We start from the raw sequence: 22,628 nt of genomic DNA on the forward strand, positions 1-22,628 counted from the left end.
CACCTGGTCTAGAAAAGGCATCGTCAGGTGTCTGTGGAGGTGGGTGTTTAAGTATGTGGGGTGGGACTGAGAGCACTCTTGTGGACCCCTTCTTCTGTCCAGACCCCTTGTTGTATCCTCCCCAGTCACTGCCGTCAATTCGATTCCGTCTCGTAGCGAGTTCATAGGACAGGGTAGAATTGCCCCCTGTGGGTTTCTGAGACTGTAACTCATCACAGGAGTAAAAAAGCCTCATCTTTTCCCCTTGAACAGCTAGTGGATTCGAACTGCTGACCTTGCGGTTGGCAGCCCAGAGCATAGCCTGCTGCACCACCAGGGATCCTGGGGGGTATAAAGGCACTGGTTTTACTGACAATCCAGGAGGCTAAAATCCCAAGCCGGTCTCAGTTTCAATGAGCGGGGCCAAGCCTTCCCTTGTCAACAGCCCGCCTCAGAATGGTCTCCACGTGGAGGCCGTCTTCCCTCTGAGTGTCTCCTGCTCTTTTCGTCACCCTGGAGTGATCCATCCTCGGAGCCACCCAACTGGCATAGCAGGAGGACAGCCCTGTTTCCAGGCAGGATCCTGTCCACAGGTGCAGTGGCCAGGAATTCAACACCTGTCAGCCAGACCCCACCCACAGCCATGGAGTCAGTCCTGACAGCTGCGACCCAGAGGACAGACTAGTTGTCCAAACGGGGGTCTTGGTTGCTTTTACACAGGTGATGCGAGACAGGGTCAAAGGGACCGAGTTATGAGCCTGGATCACAGAGCTAAGCGGAGCTCGTGACTTCCGGCCCGCTTGTTCCTGAGTCTACCTGTTAGTCCACTTGGGCAGATTTGGGTCGCCTGACATTGAATCGTCATCCATCCTGAAGGCCGCAGGCTTTGGTCTTCATCAGCGTGTTTTTGCAAACACCGCTACCCAAGAACCACAGTTGTTTGAAGTGGTGTGTTCTGGGTTTGACCTGTGGGAGGTCAGAGGGAGCAGGGCTGGTGTGCCAGGTTTAAGGAGCCCTGGTGGCATGATGATGGTGCATAGTTGGACTGCTGGCATCCAGGTCAGTAGTTTGGAACTCGAGACGCTCCTCAGGAGAAAGATGAGTCTTTCTGCTTCCAGAAAAACCCACAGGGGCAGTTCTACCCTGCCCTCTAGGGTCGCTATGCGATGGAACTCCATGGCAGGGGTGGTGGTGGTGGTAGTGTGTGTGTGTAAAACAGGAAAAGCTCTGAGCCAGAGCATTTCAACCCACCAGCTGCTCCGAGGAAGAACGATCTGGCAGTCTGCATCCCTAAGGATTTATAGCCTTGGAAACTCGGGGGCTGCCCTGCTTTGTCCTGGAGGGCCGCTAGGAGTCAGAATAGACCCAACAGCAACAGGTTTGGGGGCAAGGGGTGTTCATGTTTTTTGGAAGGAGTGCTGGTGGCGCAGTGGTAAAGCGCTCAGCTGGAGGAAGCAGGCTGCTGCCTTCATCTCAGGGCTGTTCAGCTCTGCCCCAGGGGCCCGCTGTGAGTCCGAATCGGCCCCATCACAGTGGATGAAAACAGGCGTGGGAGAGGTGGGAGAGGACTCCTTGGCTAGGGGCCTTTCTTCTCTTTGCCCACTCCCCCCAGCTCTTTACTCATTTACTATTTCTCCATGCTGTTGGAGCGGCAGAGGGGAGCGGGCCAGAGAAATCAATGAGCTGGTTTGCCATCGATTGAGCCTATTCTCGGGCGGCCGAAAAGCCCGGAGCTGTGACCTGAACACCTCATCCTGCCGCAGCACCACCTACTTGTCTGCAAGCGCATGCCTGTGGCTGGTGCTTGCTAGAACTCTCCAGAGCCAGGGGCTGGCTCAGCCTGAAAGAAGAACCCTTCCTGAAGCCAGCGGGCCAGGGGTGAAGGGATCTGCTCCTCAGGTGCTGCAGCAGGCAGACAGACACACACCACCCGCCTACCAGGGCCCAGCTGCCGTCCGAAGATCCTTTTTGTTGCTTTGCCACTAGTGGCGCTTTAGCTAGACATCGGGCTGCTGACCACAGTGTCAGCAGTTCAAACCCACCAGCCACTCCCCAGGAGAAAGAGAAGGCTGCCTGCGTCCATGAAGATTGACGGCCTTAGAAACCCCCACACAGGGTCGCTCTGTATGGATGGCCATGGGTTTGCACTGCCACTGAAAGGCAGGACCACTCCCCTCCCCTCCCCAACCCCCACCCCTGCCCCCGCCATTGGTAATGTGAAGTTCTTGCTTCCAAGTAGATAGATCTTTCTAGAAGCTGGCGTGCTTCTGGACAAAGGATTACTTCTAATTCATGGTGACCCCACGTTTGTCAGAGTGGAGCTGGGCCCCACAGGGCTGATGATGCCAAAGGGGGTGGCCAGCAGCCAAGAGCATCAGCCGTTAGCCCCGCCCAGAAACTGTCTGGGGCGAAGGACAGGTGAGCTTTCCTTCAGGGCTCTCACTGCCATCGAGTCGATGCCCCCTCTTAGTCACTCTGTTGGACAGGGGAGAGCTTCCCCTGTGAGCTTCTGAGACTAACCCTTAACAGGAGTAGAAAGTCCCATCTTTCTGCTACAGAGTGGCTAGTGGTTTCAAACTGCTGACCCTGAGGACCACAGCCCGATGAGCAACCAACCAGTAGGCAGAGGCCTGTTTTCCCTTACCTTCTCTGAGATCTGACTCTGCTCTGGCCCCCTTGTAGAAACACAGCCGGGGACCACTGCCCACCGATCGATGGGCCAGCTCAGCGGTGGCCAGCTGGTGCTAATTAGGCCAAGGAGTGACTTCTGTGGCCAGGCAGCAGGCAGCACTGTGCCGAAACCCCACACAGAGGCAGCGAAGCCACCAGCCTGTCCCTTTGGCTGTCTGCCGAAGGAAGACACCAAGCAAACAAAAACAGAACAACAATAAAAACAAACGCACGGCCATTGAGTGGATTCTAACTCTTGACCACCCAGTAGGACAGGTTAGAACTAGCCCCCCCCCCCCAATGCAGGTTTCTTCGTAGCTCAATTCATAACCACTATACCACCAGGGCGCAGGGCAGGGTGAATGTTTATCTCTGTCTCCCCGCCCCCCACCCCCCGGTCCAAGAGCAGGGTGACTGCTGCCCATAGCATTGCAGAACCACAAGCAAATATCTTGTTGCCCTGCTTCCAAAAGAGGGCTCTGTATGTCTGCTTGACAGCTTTCCTGGGACTTCACACACACACACACACACGCACGGCCCGCCACTCCTGGCCCTGCACCACTCCGGGTGCTTACTGTGTGCAGTCACCACTGTGGTTTTTCGGTCTCTTGCGTGGCTCCGCTCTGGAAGCAGAGTCGAGAGACTGCAGGGCAGTGAGTTTGGGTTTGGTACTGTTCGGGTAGGGGCAGTGTGTTTCTAGAAATGGGTCCGTTCCTCCAGTTTTTCAAATGTGTTGGGAGCCGAGTTTTCCTTGCTGCTGTGAAGTCAGCATTCTGGTCTGACTCATGACGACCCTGTGTACAACGGGACACCCTTTTCTTAGTCTCCCTTTGCTTTGGGCTCCGTTGTGAGGTCTCAAGCTTCATCTCTTTCACTCTGCTGATTTGGCTCTGCTGGGTTGCTGTTGTTGCAGTCTCAGAAACCCATGGGGGCAGTTCTGCTCTGTCCCGTAGGGTCCCTGTGAGTCCAAGTTTGGATTTTGGAGGGATTTGCTGAGCGCTTTGTGAGGGCTACAGTCTCATCTGAAGAACAGAGAACCGGGGAGTCCACACAGCCCTCCCTAGAGGCGCAGCAGTTCAGCGCTCCGCCGTAAACCAGAAAGGTTGGCAGTGAGGAGCCCTCCTCGGGAGGGAGAGCTGACCCTCTGCTACCTCCAGGTGGCAACCCAGGAACCCCATGGGGGCGCTCCGCTGTATGCCACAGGGCCACCATGAGTGGAAGCCAGCTGCAGGGCGCCCAGCACCTGCCCCAGGTCCCCTGCCATGGGGTGCTCAGGCCAGTTAGCTCCCAGTACCACCACCAGCTCATTCTGTGCTCCCCAGGGTGCACTGGGACTCCAGCCCTTTCTTCCGCTAGACACCCCCCCCCAACATGGACTCCTGGGTTAACGGGGCGGGGTGGGGGGATGAGGGGGTGTTTGTGAAATGACCCTTCAGGCCAACTTGGGCAGGTGATGGTGTGCGGTGACTACACTGATGGGGTCGGAGCCCCCTCCCACGTTTGCAATGAGATGAAGCTGCGTACATCTCATGGGGGCCAGTTAAGGATCTGCCTGCCTGTGAGGCCCTCCGTCTTTAAGTCACCCTGACACGGGCTCGTGGATTAATTGGGGTCATCTGCTGCGGTGGCAGGCACCCTGCAGGAGCAGAGCGCTGTCGCTCTCCAGTCCTACGGCCTGCAGAGGCTGCGAGGTGCTGACCGGGAGAGAGACACTGTGCCGTGTCCAGCAGAGCGGTCACAGTGGGGGCCCACTTCCTGCCCTCCGGCCCCGCCGGCTGCGCGAACACAGGGAGGGGAGACGCAGCCCGGCACTTCTAGAAGGCTCTCGCGTCTCGCCCGCAGGTATAAAATCCTTGCGACCAGGCAGCGGCGCAGCGCCGCCCGGGGAAGCCGCGCACCGCGCGCCCTGAGCGAGCGAGCTAACCAGCGGACATGGGGAACGCGCAGCCCAAGGGCGACGAGCACGGGGGCACGCTGCCCGGCCGGCCCGAGCTCTCGCTCTACGGCTCCTTCCCGCGGAAATGGAACGAGAAGGTCTTCTTAGATCACGAGCTGCTGACCTCCAGGGTCCTGTCCGTGCTGCGGCCGCGGCCCGACAGGGGCTTCCAGGCGGCTGCCCTCCGCTGCCCCGCGCACTTTCTGAGCACCAACTCTGTGTTTGCCTCCGTCGCAGCCTCGCTGAAGGAGCAGCCCCGGCCCTCCCTCCTGTCCCCGGACGGCAGCCCGGCCCTGCCCAGGAATGTCGGCATGACGGTCCCGCAGAAGGGGACTCCACCGCCAGCACCGGCTGGAGCGGGGCTGAGACTCGGGTAAGCCGCCCCCTCCCCAGTCTCCGACAAACACAGGTGAAAGGGCGGAGGGGGATGGGTGTGTGTGTGTGTGTCCCTCCCCAGTCTATGGACAAACACAGGCGAAGGGGCAGAGGGGGATGAGTGTGTGTGTGTGTGTGTGTTTGTGTGTGTGTGTGTCCCTCCCCAGTCTCAGACAAACACAGGCGAAGGAGCAGAGGGGGATGGGTGTGTGTGTGTGTGTGTGTGTGTGTGTGTGTATGGTGAGTGGTAACATGCCCATTAGCGCCTGGCTCCCAGCTCCCCTCTCCCAGCCCCTCCTGCCCAAAGCCAGGCATTGGCTCCAGGCGCCCTTTGGAACCAGTTACACTGCTGCCTCACCCCCTTCTAGAATGTTCTCGTACTTGCCCCTTGGGGCGGGGCTTGCAGACGGTACCCCCAAGATGGCACCCCATTGTCTAGACCAGTGATTCTCAACCTTCCTAATGCCACGACCCTTTAATTACAGTTCATGTTGTGGTGACCCCCAAACCATAAAATTATTTTCATTGCTACTTCATAACTGTCATTTCGCTACTGTTATGAATCAGGCGACCCCTGTGAAAGGGTCTTTTGACACCCCCCCCCCCAAAGGGGTCTAGACCCACAGGCTGAGAACCGCTGGTCTAGACCCTCTAGCTGTGGTCTCCCTGGAGTCTGTGGGCAGAGAATGGAGGGCGGGGAGAGAGACGACAGTGAAGGTGATGCTGAGGTCCCCAGTAAAGAGCCGCGTTCTCTAAGAAAGGGCCGCCCTGAGTTACTGGGAAACGGAGTGGCAGCCACTCGAGCAGGCCCCCAGCATGGCTTGTGCAATTAACTGGTCGTTGCTGTCAGCAAACAGTAAGCGAGAAATGCATTGCTGGGGCAAACTTACAGCAATTTAAGAAAGCAAGACGAGAAAGCGTTATTCTGCGCACGCGCACGCACTGTGGGGCTGGTCAGTTTAACTCTTGGTAGGAAAAATTCCGGGGGAAGCTGGAGCTCCTCACTGCCATCAAGTCAATTCCGATTTACAGCGACCCTGCAGGACAGGGTTAGAACTGACCCTGTGGGTCTGCAAAACTGTCACTCTTGCACTCTTGACGGGAGTGGGTTGGTCATCTCATTCTCAGGGGCTTAGAACTGCAGGCCTTGCAGGTAGCAGTCCAGTGTGGAACCACTACGCCACCAGGGTTGCATCAGCAGCTCCAGTAGCCGGTAAAGGGCCATCGGGTCGGCCGCAGCAGCTCACGGCAACCCCATGTAGTGTGTCAGAATCAGACTGTGCTCCATCGGCTCAGGGGGCTGATTGCCAGGCCTTTCTTCTTAGCACCTGTGAGTGCACTCAAACCACCAGCCTTTCAGTGCGCAGCTGAGCCCTGTTTGCACCTCCCAGGGATCCCAGTGTCAGTCAGGGAGGCCTACTCCCAACGCGCCCTGGGAATGTCCCTAGGAGTCTGGTGGCACAGCAGGCACATATGGGGCTGTTAACCCCAAGGTCAACAGTTCGAAAACAGCCAGCCACTCCTTGGGAGAAAGAGGGGTGACTGCCTTGGAAGCCCGCAGGGCCTGTTCTCCCCTGCCCTGCCACGTTGCTGTGAGTCGCAGTCTTCTGGAAAGCATCCCCATGGAGCCCTGGAAGTGCAGTTGGTGAAGTGTCGGGCTGGTGACCACAGGGTCAGTGGTTCACTCTAGCAGCCACTCCCTGGTAGAAGGATGAGGCCGGCTGTTCCCATCCACCCAGAGCCCGCTCCGCTCTGCCCCGCAGGGTCGCTGTGAGTCCGACTGCACACGATGGCCGTGGGTTGGTGTGGGATTAGAAGGTACCTGAACATTCTGATGGGAGAAAGCCCTGTTGTGTGTGTTGAAAGAAGAGTCTCCTTGTTTTCAAAAACCTCTGCTCCCCTGCCGAGGTTGCATGGCGAGGGAAACCCAGGGACCACTCACCCGTGCTCTGCCCTCCGCCTGAACCGCAACCCGGTGTCCTTCACAGAGCAGGGCTGGTGCGCACGGGCGCGCGCAGCTCCGCTCCTTGAAGTGACCGCGCTGCCTGCTCTCCTGTAGCCCAGGTGCAGGAGAGATGGATGAAGCCGACTCCGGGTTTTTGAAATTGAGGCAGGCGGCCGAAGACGCTCTGTCGCTGACGTCTTCGAACTCCGAGCCCATCTTCTTGGAAGGTACAGACGCCTGCCTCTCCGGGATGTCAGGGGGGTGCCCAGTGAGAAGTATCCCAAGGTGGAGGGCGGGGGGCGGTGCGGCGCCGCTGGGCACCAAGTCCCGCAACAGCTCGCCTGGGTTCTCCCTGCAGATCCCTTCGTGGCCTCGCTGAGGAGCGAGCTCGAGGCTGATGCCCATGAGCTGGAGGCTGAGTCCTGGAGCCTGTCCGTGGACCCCCAGTACATGAAGCAGCAGAAGCGGGAGGTGGTGAAGAGACAGGATGTGCTGTACGGTGAGAGCCCTGCCCCAACGCTGGAACGCCTTCCCGTTTGCTGGGTCCTGGGTCCCTGGGGCCAGCCACTGACCGCCCCGCCCCACCCCATCCACTCCTAGACCGGGCTGTTTGGCTGAGGCTTCGGGAATGCATCCTCACCTGGTGGCTGTGGCCCAGATGTGACCCACACTGACCTGGTTGTCTCCACCCACGCAGGGTGATCCTAAAGCTGGCCTCTGGTGGCTCCCACGCCCGCCGCCCTGGCTTGGTGGCGCTGATGGTGGTTAACTGGTTACTGCCAGGTGCCATCCGGTGCATCGATTCTCATGTGACAATGTAGAACTGCCCACTGGGGTTAAGCTAAGCTGTCATCTTTGGATTGGTTTTTCTTTCCTTTAACCTTCCATTAGGAGTTAGGTGAAAGTTTACAGACCAGATAACGGTTGAGTTTTGTTCCACGCCATTCATTACGATCCCCGCAAGATCCCCTCAAGCTCTTCTGGCTCATCCTACTAATGCCCTGTGTTGGCCGGTCCCCTATCACCTCCTTTCCTAACTAACCCTGCTGAACTCTGGCCTTGGGTAAAGGCTGCCTTTTTTTAATCTCGAATGGCTGATTGTTCTAAGCAGTGCCTGGTTACCTCCCTGGTATTCCTGTTCACCCTGTAGGCCTCTTGTGTGGCTGAGAGTTGATTGGGGGGTGGGGGGAGGGGCATTTCAGTTGTAGACTGGAGGGTAACTAAGGCCCATGGTCTCGGGCTCTACCCGTCTGTCAGATCAGTCAGCCTGAATTCTTTGAGGATTTTGAGCTCTGTCCCTCACTTTTCTCCCGCTCGGTGCAGGACCTGCTAATGTGATCCCGTCCAGAGCAGCTGTTGATGGTTTCTGGGCACCATCTAGTTCTTCTGCTCGTGGGGTTGTGGAAACTGCTATTTGCATGGCCCACTAGTCCCCTGGACTGATTGCTTCCATGCGCCTATTCCGTTTTCATCGCCCCTCTCTCTTCTGGAGGGGGCAAGACCAATAGTTGTCCTTTGGATGGCCGTGCACGAGCTTCTCAAACACCCCCCCCCACACACACACACACACACACCAGTCACCACTCACCAAAGTAGGGTGTAGAGCAGTGTCCCTGTGGACTCCTGTCATCAAAGCCACAACTGCTTAAACCGTAGGTGGCAATCCCAAATGGGGGGGTGTGAGCGTGGGGGTCCCAAAGTGTTTGGCAACGGGAAAAGGTCTCTGAACGCTCGGCGAACCCAAAATTAGTTCAAAATCAAACACGTGATGAATCCGCTGTGTTTCTGGCCGCGGGCACTTGCCTGCATCCCTCGTTTCTCGGGTGAAGAGGGGTCGGGAGTAGGACACGTGGGAGCAGCCCTCATCTGGGAGCAGATCTGGACTCCAGATCTAGAGTCGGTGGGTAGATTCAAACCACCCACCTTTCAGTTCACAGCTGAGTGCTTAACCATTGTACCACCAGGGTGCCTTGGCCTCAGTTAGGGGAGGGGTATATGCTCCTCTCTGAAGGGTGATTAGCATGATCAGTATGGTGGGCTCCCCTCCAGGGTCCACCTGATGTTCCCTCCACCTTCCAGGGGTCAGTTGCTCCCCTCCGAGATGGACCTTTGATCACCGTCCATTCCAGGGGGAGGGTGGTGTAGGGCCTCTCCCGGGCTCTGGACCCCACAAATCCGGTGCTCAGTGACCAAGCTCAGGCCTCTCAGCCTGGCAGTTCTTCCGGTGCTGCACTTGCAGCCCCCACGGGCCCCGTCCCCCAAGCACGTGTCACCTGAGGAAGGATTTTCCTGTGCCTCGGTGAGCAGTGGCGGGGTTGTTGGGTGCCACAGGCTGAAGTCTGATGCACCCAGAAGCCCACCAACCCCCCCCCCCCCAGTGGCCCCGTGTGACAGAGTGAAACTGCCCCAGAGAAGCTCCCAGGCTGGGATGGTGATGGGAGCAGGCTTCCCTGTCTCTCTCGACCACATGGCTGGGTGGGTGTGCACCTCCTGGGCCCCAGAGATGCTTTGCAAAAGCATTTTTAGCTCCACCGTGTGGAGGCTCCTGGCATCCCCGCTAGCCCAGGCTCTGGGATTTCCCGTACAGAGATCGTCAGAGTAGCTGGGTTGTGTGGCTAAGAAGGAACCCAGGTGAGACTACCCACCCCCAGGGTCCCAAAGCCAAGCCAGTGGTCCTGCCGAGACGAAGTCCAGATACCTCCCTGGGCAAGTCTGCCACAACATCCCATCTTCCAGGCCCCACAGACTGCCTGCGCCCCTCAGCAGCAGAGAACATTCCTGCCCCCCAGGGCCTCAGAGGGAGACAGCACCCAGCCCCAGGCCCTTGGGAGACCCTACGTGCCCACAGGCTCACTCAGGGCAAAATGTACCCATGCACAGGCTCTCTCCTTGGAGGAGCACTCCCACCCCCAGGCCTTCGGCTCAGGGCCAACATGCATGCCCCTAGGAGGATGTACACGCCTCCAGGCACTCTGCTCAGGGGAAGCACACACATACACCCCCCAAAAGAATACACAGACTCCTCCAAAGAGCCCTGGGGGGGGGGGGTGGTAGTTATGTGTTGGGCAGCATCCCCGAGCAGCTCCTGGTGGGGAAAGCAGGGCTTTCTACTCCCATAAACAGTTACAGTCTCAGTCCGATCCCATGGGTCTCTCACAGTGTCCCATGCCAAAGCATACTGTAACCCCGAACCATTGCCTGGCTTTACCCCGTGGACTTCAGGCACTGAAGTGGTTTGCACAGTGAGGCGGAGGGGACAGTTACAGTCTCAGAAACACAGGGGCAGATCTACCCCAGCCTGTTGAATTGTGCACACCTTCAGGCTCTCTTCTCAGGAGAGGGTGTACACTTCCCAGGAGAATATACAGACCCCAGAACCTCTCATCATGGAAGAATATACATAGTACATAAATGTTCCCAGGAGGATGTACACACACACACACACACACACACACACCCAAGGCTCTCTCTTGGGTGGGGGTGGGGAGATACCGCTGCTTGCAGGACCCTCTACACAAGGGTCCCTTTCCATACGACCATACAGACTCATGCGGGCACTTAGCATGGCGCCCGGCCCCCAGCCCCCATCCACAAACTCCATCCCTTCACGCTGAGCTTAGGAAAGGCAGCTCAACTCCAGGGCAGAAGGTGCCCTTTCTCTGCCTGTAACAGTGAGTGGACATCCTCCCGTGGGCCCTGCTGTGGCCCCGTGCCCACTCCAGGCTGGGTCTGATGGAAAGTTCGGTGAAAGGTGAGGTTGGCCTCCAAAGAGCCGTTCACGGAGCACCTGCTTCCCGCAGACAGCTGGCACCAACTTCTGCTGTCTTTACGTTTTGGACACTCCCCCCATCTGTCCTCTAGGATGGGTGGACAGGTCCGGCTGTCTGGAAACCTGGAGGCAGGGACTAACCTCCCATCATGCCCCACAGAGCTGATGCAGACGGAGGCACACCACGTGCGCACGCTCAAGATCCTGCTCAAGGTCTACTTCCGGGCCCTGCAAGAGGAACTGCAGGCCGGCTGCAAGGCCTTCAGCCAGCTCTTCCCCTGCGCAGAGGACCTGCTGGACATCCATGGCCACTTCCTCGCCCGCCTCAAGGAGCGCCGCCAGGAGTCCCTGGAGGAGGGCAGCAACCACAATTACATCATCCAGAGAATCGGGGACCTCCTGGTGCAGCAGGTGGGTGACACTGCTGCCTCCAGGAGCAAGTGCCCAGGGTCCTGGCAGCCAGGACCCCGGCTCTTGTTCTAAAGCCTTCAGGTCTGTGTGCCTCAGCGGGAGGCACCCAGTTTCTGCCTAGCCGCTTGCACGCACTTTGTGGGGGTGGTGTAGCCTGCCAGGTTTCGTGGTTTTGACCTTGGGCACATAGCCTGCGGGCTCCCTTGAGCTCTCCAAAGTGGGGGCCTGGGCTTTGGGAATTTCAGCAGCTTCTAGGAGAGTGGTTCTCAACCTGTGGGTCATGACCCCTTTGGAGGTCAAACAACCCTTTTGTAGTGGTCGTCCAAGAGCATCGGAAAACATTTCCGGCGGTCTCAAGAACCGAGACACCACTCCTCTCTCTTTCTCCAGGCGGGTCCGCCCACATGCAGATAGGCCCACATGCAAGTACCCAGCATGAAGACTGTTACCCATGTACACCACACTTCAAGACAACATGTCATTGATTTGTCATTAGAAATAAATATCTCACAAAATAGATTGACATACTGTCTTTGTGATGCATCACGGTACTTTCATGATGTTTCATTCGTAACAATGAAAATATATCCGGCCTATCAGATATTACCATGACGATTCATCACAGTAACAAAATGACAGTGATGAAGCAGCAACGGAGATAATTGTATGGTTGGGAGTCACCGCCACATGAGGAACTGTGAAAGGGTCGGGAGGCATTAGGAAGGTTGAGAACCGCTGGTCTAGGAGGAATGGAGGCCGCCTTAGGCCTGCTCTCTGCCTCCAGACACTGTCTCCCTTAACGAGAATGAACTGGCACAGCGTACGTTTTGCTCTAATTCGAGGGGCATTCTTCAGCTTAAATCCCTCCCCCTTAAATGGGTTTCTGGGGCCCCAGGGGCCAAGTATTAGCCAGCTAAGAGCAAGGTCAGCAGTTCAAACCCACATTACTCCGAAGGAGGAAGATGAGGCTGTCCTCATAAAGATTCACAGCCTCGGAACCACTAAGGAGCAGCTCCACTCGGTCCTGCTGAGCGCAGGAATAGACACCGTGGCAGTGGGTCTGGGGGGTGGTGCCACGTTGGGGGTGTGGTCACGCCCCTGGGCAGTATGTCCTCACCTCCCCGCTTTCGTAAACCTTGGGGTTCAGCACGTCCCCGTTCGAGTCCGTGCTGGGGAAGGAAGCCAACTGGCAAATGAGTTCCGTACTCAGGAGGTCAGCAGCTGGGAGCAGCGTGGGTCAGAGACGCCCCCGATGCTGGACCTGCCTCCCTCGCGAGCCTCGGCTGCCTCCCTTCTCCTCCCCTCTAGTTCTCCGGAGAGAGCGGAGAGAGGATGAGGGGAAAGTACGGGCTCTTCTGCAGCTACCACAACGAAGCCGTCAGCAACTACAAGCTCCTGCTGCAGCAGAGCAAGAAGTTCCAGAACTTGATCAAGGTAACAGCCAATAATGAGTATTGTGGTGGTGGCGGCTTTGAATTAAAAGCTGATGCCTGGGGCTGTAGGCTTTGGCTATAGGCGTGGGCTCTTAGGACCTCGGGGTCGGCCGCGATGTCCAAGTTTGTCGATGTGTAACCACGGAGCTCTGTCAATGAAGCGTTAGGGGGACTCATAAGACGCAAAGCGAATCAGAGCAGTGTGTCTGGTGGTCTGTCCCCTCCCCCCCGGCTCCCAAGGGTCCCTGAGGACTGTGGCGTGGCATGGGGGGAGGGGGTCTTTGGGAAGGGCCCAAGCGCTCCTTAGAGGCAATGATGGTGAGACTTTGGACAGGAGAGACCAGTCCCTGGGGAAGGACTTCATGCTTGGTAAAGGGGAAGGACAGCAGAAAAGAGGCCCTCAGAGAGATGGATGGTCACGGCAGCTGCCACCGCGGGCTCAAGCAGAGTGCACGGGCCCTGGCCGTGTGTCCTTCTGTTGTGCGTGCAGTCTCTAGGGCCAGGGCTGGGCAACATTCCGTTCCGTTTTACACGGGGCCACTGAGGGACACCCAGAAACACCCCCTCCAGGCTTGGTCCGTCCTGGCAGACCTGTGTCCTGGACACGTGCTCTGCAGTCAGTGGGCCCGCCTGCCAGGGTCGTGGGAGATGGAAGTGAGAGGGGGCTTAGCCCTCATAAAGATGCACTCGGCCCGGACCCCTGACCTCTCCCGAGCAGGAAAAGCCAGGGGGCATAAGGGGGGTGTCCGAGACAGCAGAAGGCAGCAGGCCAGCAGGCACTCCAGCCTCACAGCTGCTCTCAGCTTCATCAGACGGGCTCCTTCCTGGTAGTCGCTGGCCTTCCTCCTCTCTCTCTCTCTCTCTCATGGACACACACACACTCACTGGCCTTCTTCTCCTCTCTCACACACACACACACACACTCACTGGCCCCCTTCCTCCCCCCTCACACACACACACACACACACACACACTCGCCTTCCTCCTCTCTGTCTCTCTCACACACACACACGCACACATACACATACACGCGTGCGCGCAGGATGGAGCACAGGACAGAGGGACAGAGAAAAGCGAATGCCCGATATGTTCCAGAAGGAACAATGAGCCGCTCTCCTGCCCCACCAAGAAGTGACTTCAAGTGACAGTGCCTTTGGTTTGTAGCCAGAGGTGCAGGGTGTGCATCGGACGCCAGCAGGGAGCTGCTTCAGAAGGCACACCCCAACCTGCTTCCGGAGGAGGGGTGTGTGTAGTCAGTGTTAGGGTATGAGTGTGTGTGTTTGTGTTGTCAGGGTTAGGGTGTGTGTATCTGCGTGGCGTCGAGGTTAGGGTATATATGTTGTGTGTGTGATAGGTATCAGGGGTAGGGTGTGTGGGTGTGTCGGGTAGGATGTGTGTGTTAGGTTAGTGTGTACAGTCAGGGTTGGGGTGTGTGTGTCAGAGTTAGGATGTTTGTGTAAAGTCGGGTAGGGGTGTGCAGTCAGGGTTGGATGGTGTGCATGTCAGGGTTGGGGTGTGTGTGTTAGGGTTAATGTGTACAGTCAGGGTAGGGGTGTGTGTGTGTCAGGGTCTGGGTGTGTGTGTCAGAATTGGGATGTGTGTGTTAGGATTAGTTCATGAGTTCATGCAGTCACGGTTGTGGGACATGTGTAGTCAGGGTTAGGGTGTGCACGTGTGTGGTGTCAGGATTAGGATGTGTGAGAGGTGTAAGGTTTAGGATGTGTGGTATGGGTGTAAGGGATATGTGTGTGTGTGTGTGTGTATGTTTACTCTTGTACTGGAGGATGTTGGTGTCAGCCAGCTCAGCAGTCACCGCCCGACAGAATCGCTGTCTGGTTCCAGCTTCTCTGCAGGGCCTCATGTACACACAAGCCTTTTGGCAGACGGGCCTGCTCTTTGAGTGTCCCCACCAGCTGCCTGCTGGGAACAGGGAGAGGGGGGCGCCCCAGCATTGGCCTGCTCACCACTCCGCAGGTGGGGAGGTGTTCAGTGGCGTGCTCCGTTTTGTCTCACAGAAAATCGGCAACTTCTCCATCGTGCGGCGGCTGGGCATTCAGGAGTGCATCCTGCTGATCACGCAGCGCATCACCAAGTACCCCGTTCTGGTGGAGCGCATCATCCAGAACACGGAAGGTGTGTGCGTGCGTGCGCATGTACGCATTGTCGCTTGGCCCCTCTGCCGCTGCCCTGCCTTCCAGCGCAGCCTGGCCCAGGGCTTGTCTGAGAGCTCCTCCCCTGTGCACTGCTGGGCCCCTGGCGGTAACTGTCAGGACCACAGAGTCTGACAGCTCTGGGTTCCCCACTCGCAGGAGCCCTGGTGGCACCGTTAGGCACTTGGCTGCGAACCCAGTGGTGGGCGGTTCAGACCCACCCAGCCCCTCCCCAGAGGGAAGACCTTGTAGTCTGCTCCCATCAGAAGAACAGCCTGGAAACTCAGGTGGGAGGGGAGGGGGAGGAGGTACCGCTCTGTCGCATATTGATCCTATGAGTTACAAACCAGCTGCATGCTCCCAGCCACAGCCTCCCGTGGCCAAGAGCCCGCTGCAGCAGACCGAGCAGGCTCTCCCAATCAGTGAAGCAGCTGAACATTCAGATAGTCCACTCCTGGGCAATCAGTCCAGCCAGGCACAGAGGTGACCTCAGGGCCCCATTGGATGTAGGGCTGGACTCAGCCGAAGGCAGAGAGAGGACCAGGGGAAAGCTGACCACACCTCCCACGGCCCCAAGGGGATTGTGGGATGAGCAGGATCCCAGCCACAGATGCCCTCTTCTTGTGCAGGAAGCACCGCAGGCTGAGATGGGCTGCGGGCAGGGCTGCAGGGGGATCTGGAGAATGATTCCCAAGGCGTGGCCTCCACACCATCAGGGATGGCGTTTGTCCCAAGGCTTAGGTCCGAGCTGTCCATGACATGGAAGCTCCGCCCTGACAATAGCTGTTTGCTTCCATCTTGGTGCCTCAGGGCACAGCCCTAGGGCACACACCCCACTGACCTTGTGAGTCCATGGCCCCTTCTGTTGTGTCCATTGACTTGGATGGAGGAAGGCGCTCGCTCACTCACTGTGTGTGTGTGTGTGTGTGTGTGTGTGTGTGTGTGTGTGTGTGTGGCAGCTGGCACCGAGGACTACGACGACCTGACCCAGGCCCTGAACCTCATCAAAGACATCATCTCACAAGTGGACACGAAGGTCAGCGAGTACGAGAAGGGCCAGCGGCTGCGGGAGATCGCGGGGAAGATGGACCTGAAGTCCTCCGGCAAGCTCAAGAACGGGCTGACCTTCCGCAAGGAGGACTTGCTGCAGCGGCAGCTCCAGCTGGAGGGCCCGCTGTGCTGGAAAGCCACGTCTGGCCGCCTGAAAGGTACAGCCCCACCGTCTTGCGCTGCTAGCAAGCAGGCACCACCTCAGGTCATCGGGTGGCATTCTGGATCAGCAGAGGCCACCTGGGGTCAGTAGGGACTCTCTTGAGTAGGTGACCACCAGGCAGGATTTTGGGGGAGGGGGTGTTTTAGAAGAGTCACCTAGGGTCATCGTGTAGGATCTTGGGTTGGTGGACACTACCTCAGATTAGTGCATTGTCTTGGACGGGGCATCAGACCATCTTGGATGGGTGACTGGCATCGTGAATCAGTAGGCATCTCTTGGACCAAAGAATTGAGTCTTGGGTTGATAAACACTGTCCTGGACTAGTGGCCTCTTGCATCGGCAGGTGGCACCTCGGGTGGGGGTGGACACCATCATGGATCAGAGGATGCCCTCTTGGATGGGGACCCAGGGCCCCTGCAGCCTGACTGCTACTTGGCCTCAGGGAGCATGCAGGAAGGAGGTGGTCATGTTCATGCCCTTGGTCTGTGGGCATTGGGGCAGGGTCATTCAAGCTAGCAGCACCGTGGGGCACACGGAGATGTTGACTTCCAAAGAAAAGCCCAAGCCATTAGCACCCCAGACTTAGCACACTCCCTGAGGTCCCCAAGCAGGCTGCAGGCTCCACACTGTCACAGGCCCTTGCTGGGCCACAGAAGCCCACTCCCTGGAATGGCCCCATGTGGGAGGGAGGAAACACGGCCAGGGCTGCCAGGCTGGGTGTCCCCAAGCTTCCCTCAAACCCTTCTGTGCTCCCCCACAGTGCAGCTCCAGGGCCCAAATCTCTCTCTGCTCCCCCACAACACAGTTCCAGGGCCCTGAACCCCTCTGCTCCCCCACAGAACTGCAGAAGCTGCTTTCTGCCCACAAGGGTTGAGGTCTTCCCACAGGGACCACGAAGAGTGGGGAGGTGACCTGAGAGGAGGGGCATCAATCACACCTGAGCAACACAGAGAGATCAGACCCAGGGGCTTCAGTCAGCCCGAGGGGGCCGTCCACAGAGAGGGGTCAGGGGCCTGAGCTTGAGGCTCTGAAGGGGCCTGGCAGACAGCGGGAGGGTCAAGGCCAGTCTGCAGCCAGAAGGATGCCTCATGGCGCGGCCAGTGTCCAGGCACCCCCTGCTGACCCCTGTCCCCCCTACGGCCCCTCCCTCTCCGCAGACATTCTTGCTGTCCTGCTGACAGATGTCCTCTTGCTGCTACAGGAAAAAGACCAGCGTTATGCCTTCGCGTCCGTGGTAAGTCTGCCCCTTGGCGTCCCCAGGCAGCCAGAGGTCACAGGGAACAGGGCCCTGTCTGACAGGCAGCAGGGCAGGCCAGCTCCTTTCCTGGCCTCCTCTCCCAGTCAGATTCCCTGTGGTTCCCAGACACTGCTCATCCTGCCAAGGGGCCGACCGACTCTGCGGCTTAGGCCCTGTGCTGGGCGGGCGTCTAGAGAAATAAATTCCCTGACCCTCATGAATGTATAGGACAGAGCTTGACATCAAGAAGTACTTGCGTATCATGAAGGTGTCCCAGCCCAGTGCAGCTCACATCCACAAGTCTGATGCTAGTCCATAAATCCCGCCTCAGAGGCCTAGCTGCAGGCTGGTGGTGCAGAAAGGGGAGACCAGGAAGCAGGAAGCTCTCGGGCTGGTGGGTGCAGAGTCATGTGGATCCAAGGTCTTTGGGAACGTGGCCGGGTACTGGGGCAGCCCACGTGGGGCCCCCCCTTGAGCAGGCAGGAAGGCAAAGGGGCAGAGAGATGATCACTTGCACCTGCCCACCCCCAGACTCCTGGCTCCCCTGCCATGCAGTGGGCGGATACAAGTGACCCTCCCCCCTACATTTGCCTGTGCAGGACTCAAAGCCGCCCATCGTGTCTCTGCATAAGCTCATCGTGCGGGAAGTGGCCAACGAGGAGAAGGCCATGTTCCTCATCAGCGCCTCCCTGAAAGGGCCCGAGATGTACGAAATCCACACAGGCAGCAAGGAGGAGCGCAACACCTGGATGGCCCACATCCGCAGGGCTGTGGAGAGGTGGGGCAGGGGTGCCCTGGGTGCCCACATCCGCAGGGCCGTGGAGAGGTGGGGTGAGGCTGGGGCAGGCAGGGACAGGGCCTTCAGCTCTGACCATGTCTGAGATGACCCATACCCAGGGGCCATGGAAGTTGGGGAAGGGCTCCTCCTTTTCCAACATGGCCCGCTGACCCGCTGTGACCGTCGCCTGCCTGATGAATGCTCCTCGCCCTGCCCTTTGTGCCCAGAGCCACCTTTCCAGCTCTCTCCTCCCAACAGGCCTTTTCTGCCTGCGCAGATTCTCCACCCTCCCAACGCCACAGGGCTGCCTCCCTCCAGCCCTCCATCCTCTGATTACCTTGCCCCACCCTACCCTCCCCTGCTGGGTCCTGGCCGTGTGGCCAACAGGCAGGACAACGGATCCAGTCCCTGTGCACAGCCAGCTTGTGCTCCCTCTGCATGTGTACACTGGGGGCCTCCTGAAGTTTTAGCCTGCTCCAGGCCCCCTAGCAGCCTTCCCTTGGTCAGCTGGCTGGGGCTGGCGGCTCTCCTGCCTGGCAGGACCTTCTTGAAAGGGCAGTCACCTCAGTTAACTATGTGATTGGCCTGTTGTTCCGTCAGCCCAGTGGCCCATCAGCCCATTGACTCGTGAGTTTATCAGCCAATTGATCCATGAATCCATTGACTCCTGTCCATGAATCAATTTGGTGCTTTAGTTTTACCCGTCCATTGACCCATTGGTCAGTCAGTCCATGGACATATTGGTCTGTCAGTCCACTACCTCATCAGGCTCCTCCTCCAAGTTGAGGCCAAGCACCACGACAGCCCAGTCGCTTGTGCCCTGGCACCTTCAGTACCTGCTGCTGCCCCTTTCCACCCTCCTCCTCGTTTCCCCTGCCCTATGAACCAGCAGATCCTCAGAAGAAAGACGGGGATTTATTCTCCCATCAAGTTACAGTCTTGGGAGCCCGCAGGGGCAGTTGTGCCCTGTCCCACGGGGTGACTGTGAATGCAGTGGGTTTGGTTGTGGGTTTTATGAACAAGCTGTGGGGGCCCCCTGGTGGGTGACGGCACTGAACTGCTAACCACAACACTAGGGGTTCAGACCCACCAGCCGTCCAGTGGGAGAGAGAGGAGATTATCTGCCCCCTGAGATTTACAGCCTCAGAAATAATCCAAAGGGGCAGTTCTGTTCTGTCCGTGGGGTCGCTCCGCATCAGAAGGGACTCGATGGCCATGCGTTTGCGTGTTCATTAACAAGCTAAACGACTCACCAAATTCAGGATGCTCCCCACGTCCGATTGTGCGGATAAACCTCTGCTGTCTGTCCTCAGAGGCCGGGCAGCCTGTGAGGCGCCCCCTCACCCCTAACGCCCCTTCCCTGCAGCTGTTCGGATGAGGAGGAGGGCCCCTTCAGTGAGGCTGAAGAGGGAAAGAAGATGGTTGAAGCCCGGGCCTTGCGGCTGAAGGAATTCCAAGGTAAGCAGGCCCTCGGGGTCCACTGGGAGGGGGCCAGGGCCACCCTTAGGCCACCTCTGCAAGATGAAGAGTAGGGACGGGTCCTTCCTGGGGTGCGCTGGCCCCACCCCCCTTTCTCCCAGCATAAAACAGTGGGTGTTCTCACATCCTGGTGCTCTGCAGGGATTTGGAACAGGGCTGTCTAGAAACGGGGTCCTCCCTCCCTTGGCTTCTGGGGAAGGCAGGAGCGTGGAGTCCAGTACCCCTTCGGAATCTGATTGTGCAGCTGCCACAAGGGCCCCCACCCTGCCTTCGCTAAGACCCCCCTGCGTGGGAGATCATGGCTCGGCTCCCCATCCAAGAAGGTCTGAGCAAGATGCTCATCACCAGCTCAGACCAGCCGCCTGCGGGCAAGGGGAGATGCCCTCCCCGTTCAGATTGTGGGGGGTGGGGCGGGTTGTCGAGCAGGGCTGCCCACACATGCCGGGATCCTTCTCAGTGTGGAGTTCCAGGCAGCGTAGCGCTACTGAGACAAACGCCCGGGAATCCAGGGCGGGCACCACTGCTGTTCCAGGGACTAGTAGGAGCATGGTAACTCAGCTGGACACCATGCCACTAGTTGCTGCCCCTCAGTGGAGTCGATTCTGACTCATAGCAACCCTGTGCACACCAGAGGGAGACACTGCCTGTCCCTGAACCGTCCTCACAGTGGTGGCAGTTTGAGCCCCTGGCTGCAGCCACTGCGCCAACCCCTCTCCTGGAGTGCCCCTCCACCTGACCGAGCATGCTGTCCTTCTCCAGACAGCATGTCCGAAGTATGTGGGACAAGTCTTGCCTTCCTTGCCGCTAAGGAGCATTCTGGCCGTACTTCTGCCAAAACCAATCTGTCTGTCCTTTGAGCCATCTGCGGTACTGCCTTCCGTTTCATGGCGCTCTTAAAAAAAAAAACTGTCAACAGTGGGGGCAGTGCAGCAAAACGAGGTCCCACACAAGGCAGTGTGTCTGTGTGAGTGTGTGATCCCAAGGTGGGTAGGAAGGCGTTAAAGGAAGAAGGCTTTCTTTCACCTCAAGGGCCATGAGGACAACTCAAGATCAGCAGGACAGGTGGAAGCCACCTACTGTCCAGCCCCAGCTCAGGGCGGCCCTGGGTGTCAGAGAGGAACGTGCTCCCCCAGGATGGTCAGTGGCTGGGTTTGGGAGTAGCTCCCCAGAACTCTCGGGGAGTTCCCAGGCTTCCCTGTGAGCCTCTAGGGAGCACCCAGGACTCCAGGTAAATCCACCCACACAATGCCACCTACTGTCGGACAGACCTGTCATCACTGATGTGGTTTGTCTCAGTTTGAGGGGCTGGGCCGGGAGCCCCACACACAGGTTCTGCTGTGTGGGCCCTTCCATGGCTCTGAGGGAGGAGCTGTCCACACCTCACTCGACACTACCCTCTGTCTCCACTTCTGTGGCTCTCTCACACGCGCTTGTATGTGTGCTCTCTCTGTCTGTCTCTGTCGCTTTGTTCTCTGTCTCTTGGTCTCAGCATCTCTCTGTCTCCTGGGTTCTACATACATCTTTCTATCTCGCTTTCTCTGTCTCCTGTTCTCCATAGCTAGTTGTGCCTCTATACATCTCTGTGTCTCTCTCTGTGTCTGCTTTCTGTTTCTTGGTCTCTGTAGCTATCTGTCTCTTTGGCTCTATCTCTGTGTCTCTCTGGCCCCTGTCTCTGTGGCACCCCTCCTCGGAGTGGGGTCCTTGTAACAGAGGGCCCCACTCATGGGGTCAGGACCCACGCTCCTCCAGGCTGGCCTCAAGTTAACTATTCACCTTGGCAACCAGCCAGGGTCACAGTCACGTCAGCTTATCTTCTGGGGAGACACCATCCAGCCCCTAACTACCAGCGCCCAGCGAGGCTGTGGGGGCAAGGTGGGCTCAGGGAGCACACATGCACACACACCCTCTCGGCCCCGCTTCCCTGCAGAGCGCCTGAGTGTGAAGGACCAGCTGATCACACAGAGCCTGGCCGAGAAGCAGCACATCTTCCTGGAGATGTCTGGGCTGAGCGGGCCCGAGGACTGCGCCCAGGGTCCCCAGGCATGGCTCCTCTTCCGGGGCGGGAACCCCACCGAGAAGCTGCAGGGGGAGCTGATCCTTAGGTCTGCCATGACGGAGAGTAAGTGACCGGGTGCCAGGGGGCCAGCCGCATGGGCGGGTGAGGCATCCCCGACTGGTGACCTAGCATTATCAGAAAACTGCCCCTCTGGGCTCCGGCCGCCTGACACTGACCAGTGTGGTCTCCCGCCTTCAGGGGTTCCCTGATCTTCCTGAAGGTAGTAGTTCAAAGCCACTGACAGACGCCTCAACTAAACGGCCGGTGGGCTGCTCTGCCAAGCCTCAGGCCCAGCTCTGCTCCTGCCCACGGGTGGGGGCAGAGGTGCCTGGGGTCAGAATGGACCTGCATGCTGCTTGCCTGTGTTGCACCCCAGGTGGCAATCACAGCATGTGCCAGACTCATCACCTCTGCTGATTGGACCCACTTGGCCACTACCTTGTCCCATTCCCCTCCATGGGGCCCTGCCCTTGTCCCCACTCAGACCCTGGTCCCCTCCCAGGCCGGGTGGCGCCAAGTCTGTCCAGCCCTGCCCGGCTCATCACTGCCAGCAGGCAGACACCCCTAAGCCCCACGGACCCACCTCACTGACCTCAGTCTCAGGGACAGGCCTGGATGAAGGCACACTGCCTGTGGGGCCAGCGTCTGCCTCCGGCAGGGGCCGTCAGCACCAGTCAGCGCTTACTCTCTGTCCCCACAGTCGACGACATCCAGAGCCTGCTCTGTAAGCGGCTGGGTGGCCCCAATGGCCAGGCTGAGGAGGGCGGGGGCCCCGGGGGCCCGCCCCGCCGGGCAGAGACCTTCGGGGGCTACGAGAGCATCACTAGCAAGAGTGAGTGCTTCCCCACCCCCCACCCCCGTGCCCTCAGCAGTGGGCTTCTGGGGTAGGGGACCCCGGAACCTTCCCTTCGCCAACTTCCCTGACCAGGCAGGAAGCCCCCGCCAGTCCAAGGGCAATCGCTGCCCTGCCTGTCTCTTTAAGGGCCTCTCCCCTTGGGAAAGATCCACCCCAACATGACCCTCCTGACACACCTGGGGGTGGGGGGAACCCCTGCACCCCTTAACGGCCTGCCTGCCCGCCCTTTCAGATGGCAGCTTCAAGAAGAAGTTCTGTGACTGGAAAGGCCCGCCCAGCTGCCCCGACTCAAGGCTCGGCGGTGACACTGCAGGGCCCGCTGAGGAGACTCCCGAGACAGT

At 58.6% G+C, this 22,628-nt stretch overlaps 1 protein-coding gene across 1 annotated transcript in view; it reads left to right on the forward strand.

Annotated features, from left to right (window-relative positions):
- The window catches only part of ARHGEF18 (Rho/Rac guanine nucleotide exchange factor 18), a 43,090-nt gene that overhangs the window by 15,102 nt on the left and 5,360 nt on the right, over positions 1-22,628 (forward strand). Inside the window, exons 2-14 of the mRNA XM_075545793.1 lie at positions 4,823-4,958; positions 7,020-7,132; positions 7,264-7,404; positions 10,835-11,085; positions 12,394-12,519; positions 14,534-14,651; positions 15,628-15,876; positions 17,039-17,115; positions 17,718-17,896; positions 19,263-19,354; positions 21,303-21,494; positions 22,132-22,263; positions 22,520-22,626. Coding sequence (XP_075401908.1) covers positions 4,897-4,958; positions 7,020-7,132; positions 7,264-7,404; positions 10,835-11,085; positions 12,394-12,519; positions 14,534-14,651; positions 15,628-15,876; positions 17,039-17,115; positions 17,718-17,896; positions 19,263-19,354; positions 21,303-21,494; positions 22,132-22,263; positions 22,520-22,626 — 1,839 coding nt within the window. The 5' untranslated portion in view covers positions 4,823-4,896. The remainder of the gene's footprint in view (positions 1-4,822; positions 4,959-7,019; positions 7,133-7,263; positions 7,405-10,834; positions 11,086-12,393; positions 12,520-14,533; positions 14,652-15,627; positions 15,877-17,038; positions 17,116-17,717; positions 17,897-19,262; positions 19,355-21,302; positions 21,495-22,131; positions 22,264-22,519; positions 22,627-22,628) is intronic.

This window comes from Tenrec ecaudatus, chromosome 1 (genome assembly GCF_050624435.1).
Source record: "Tenrec ecaudatus isolate mTenEca1 chromosome 1, mTenEca1.hap1, whole genome shotgun sequence".
Classification (NCBI taxonomy): Eukaryota; Metazoa; Chordata; class Mammalia; order Afrosoricida; family Tenrecidae; genus Tenrec; species Tenrec ecaudatus.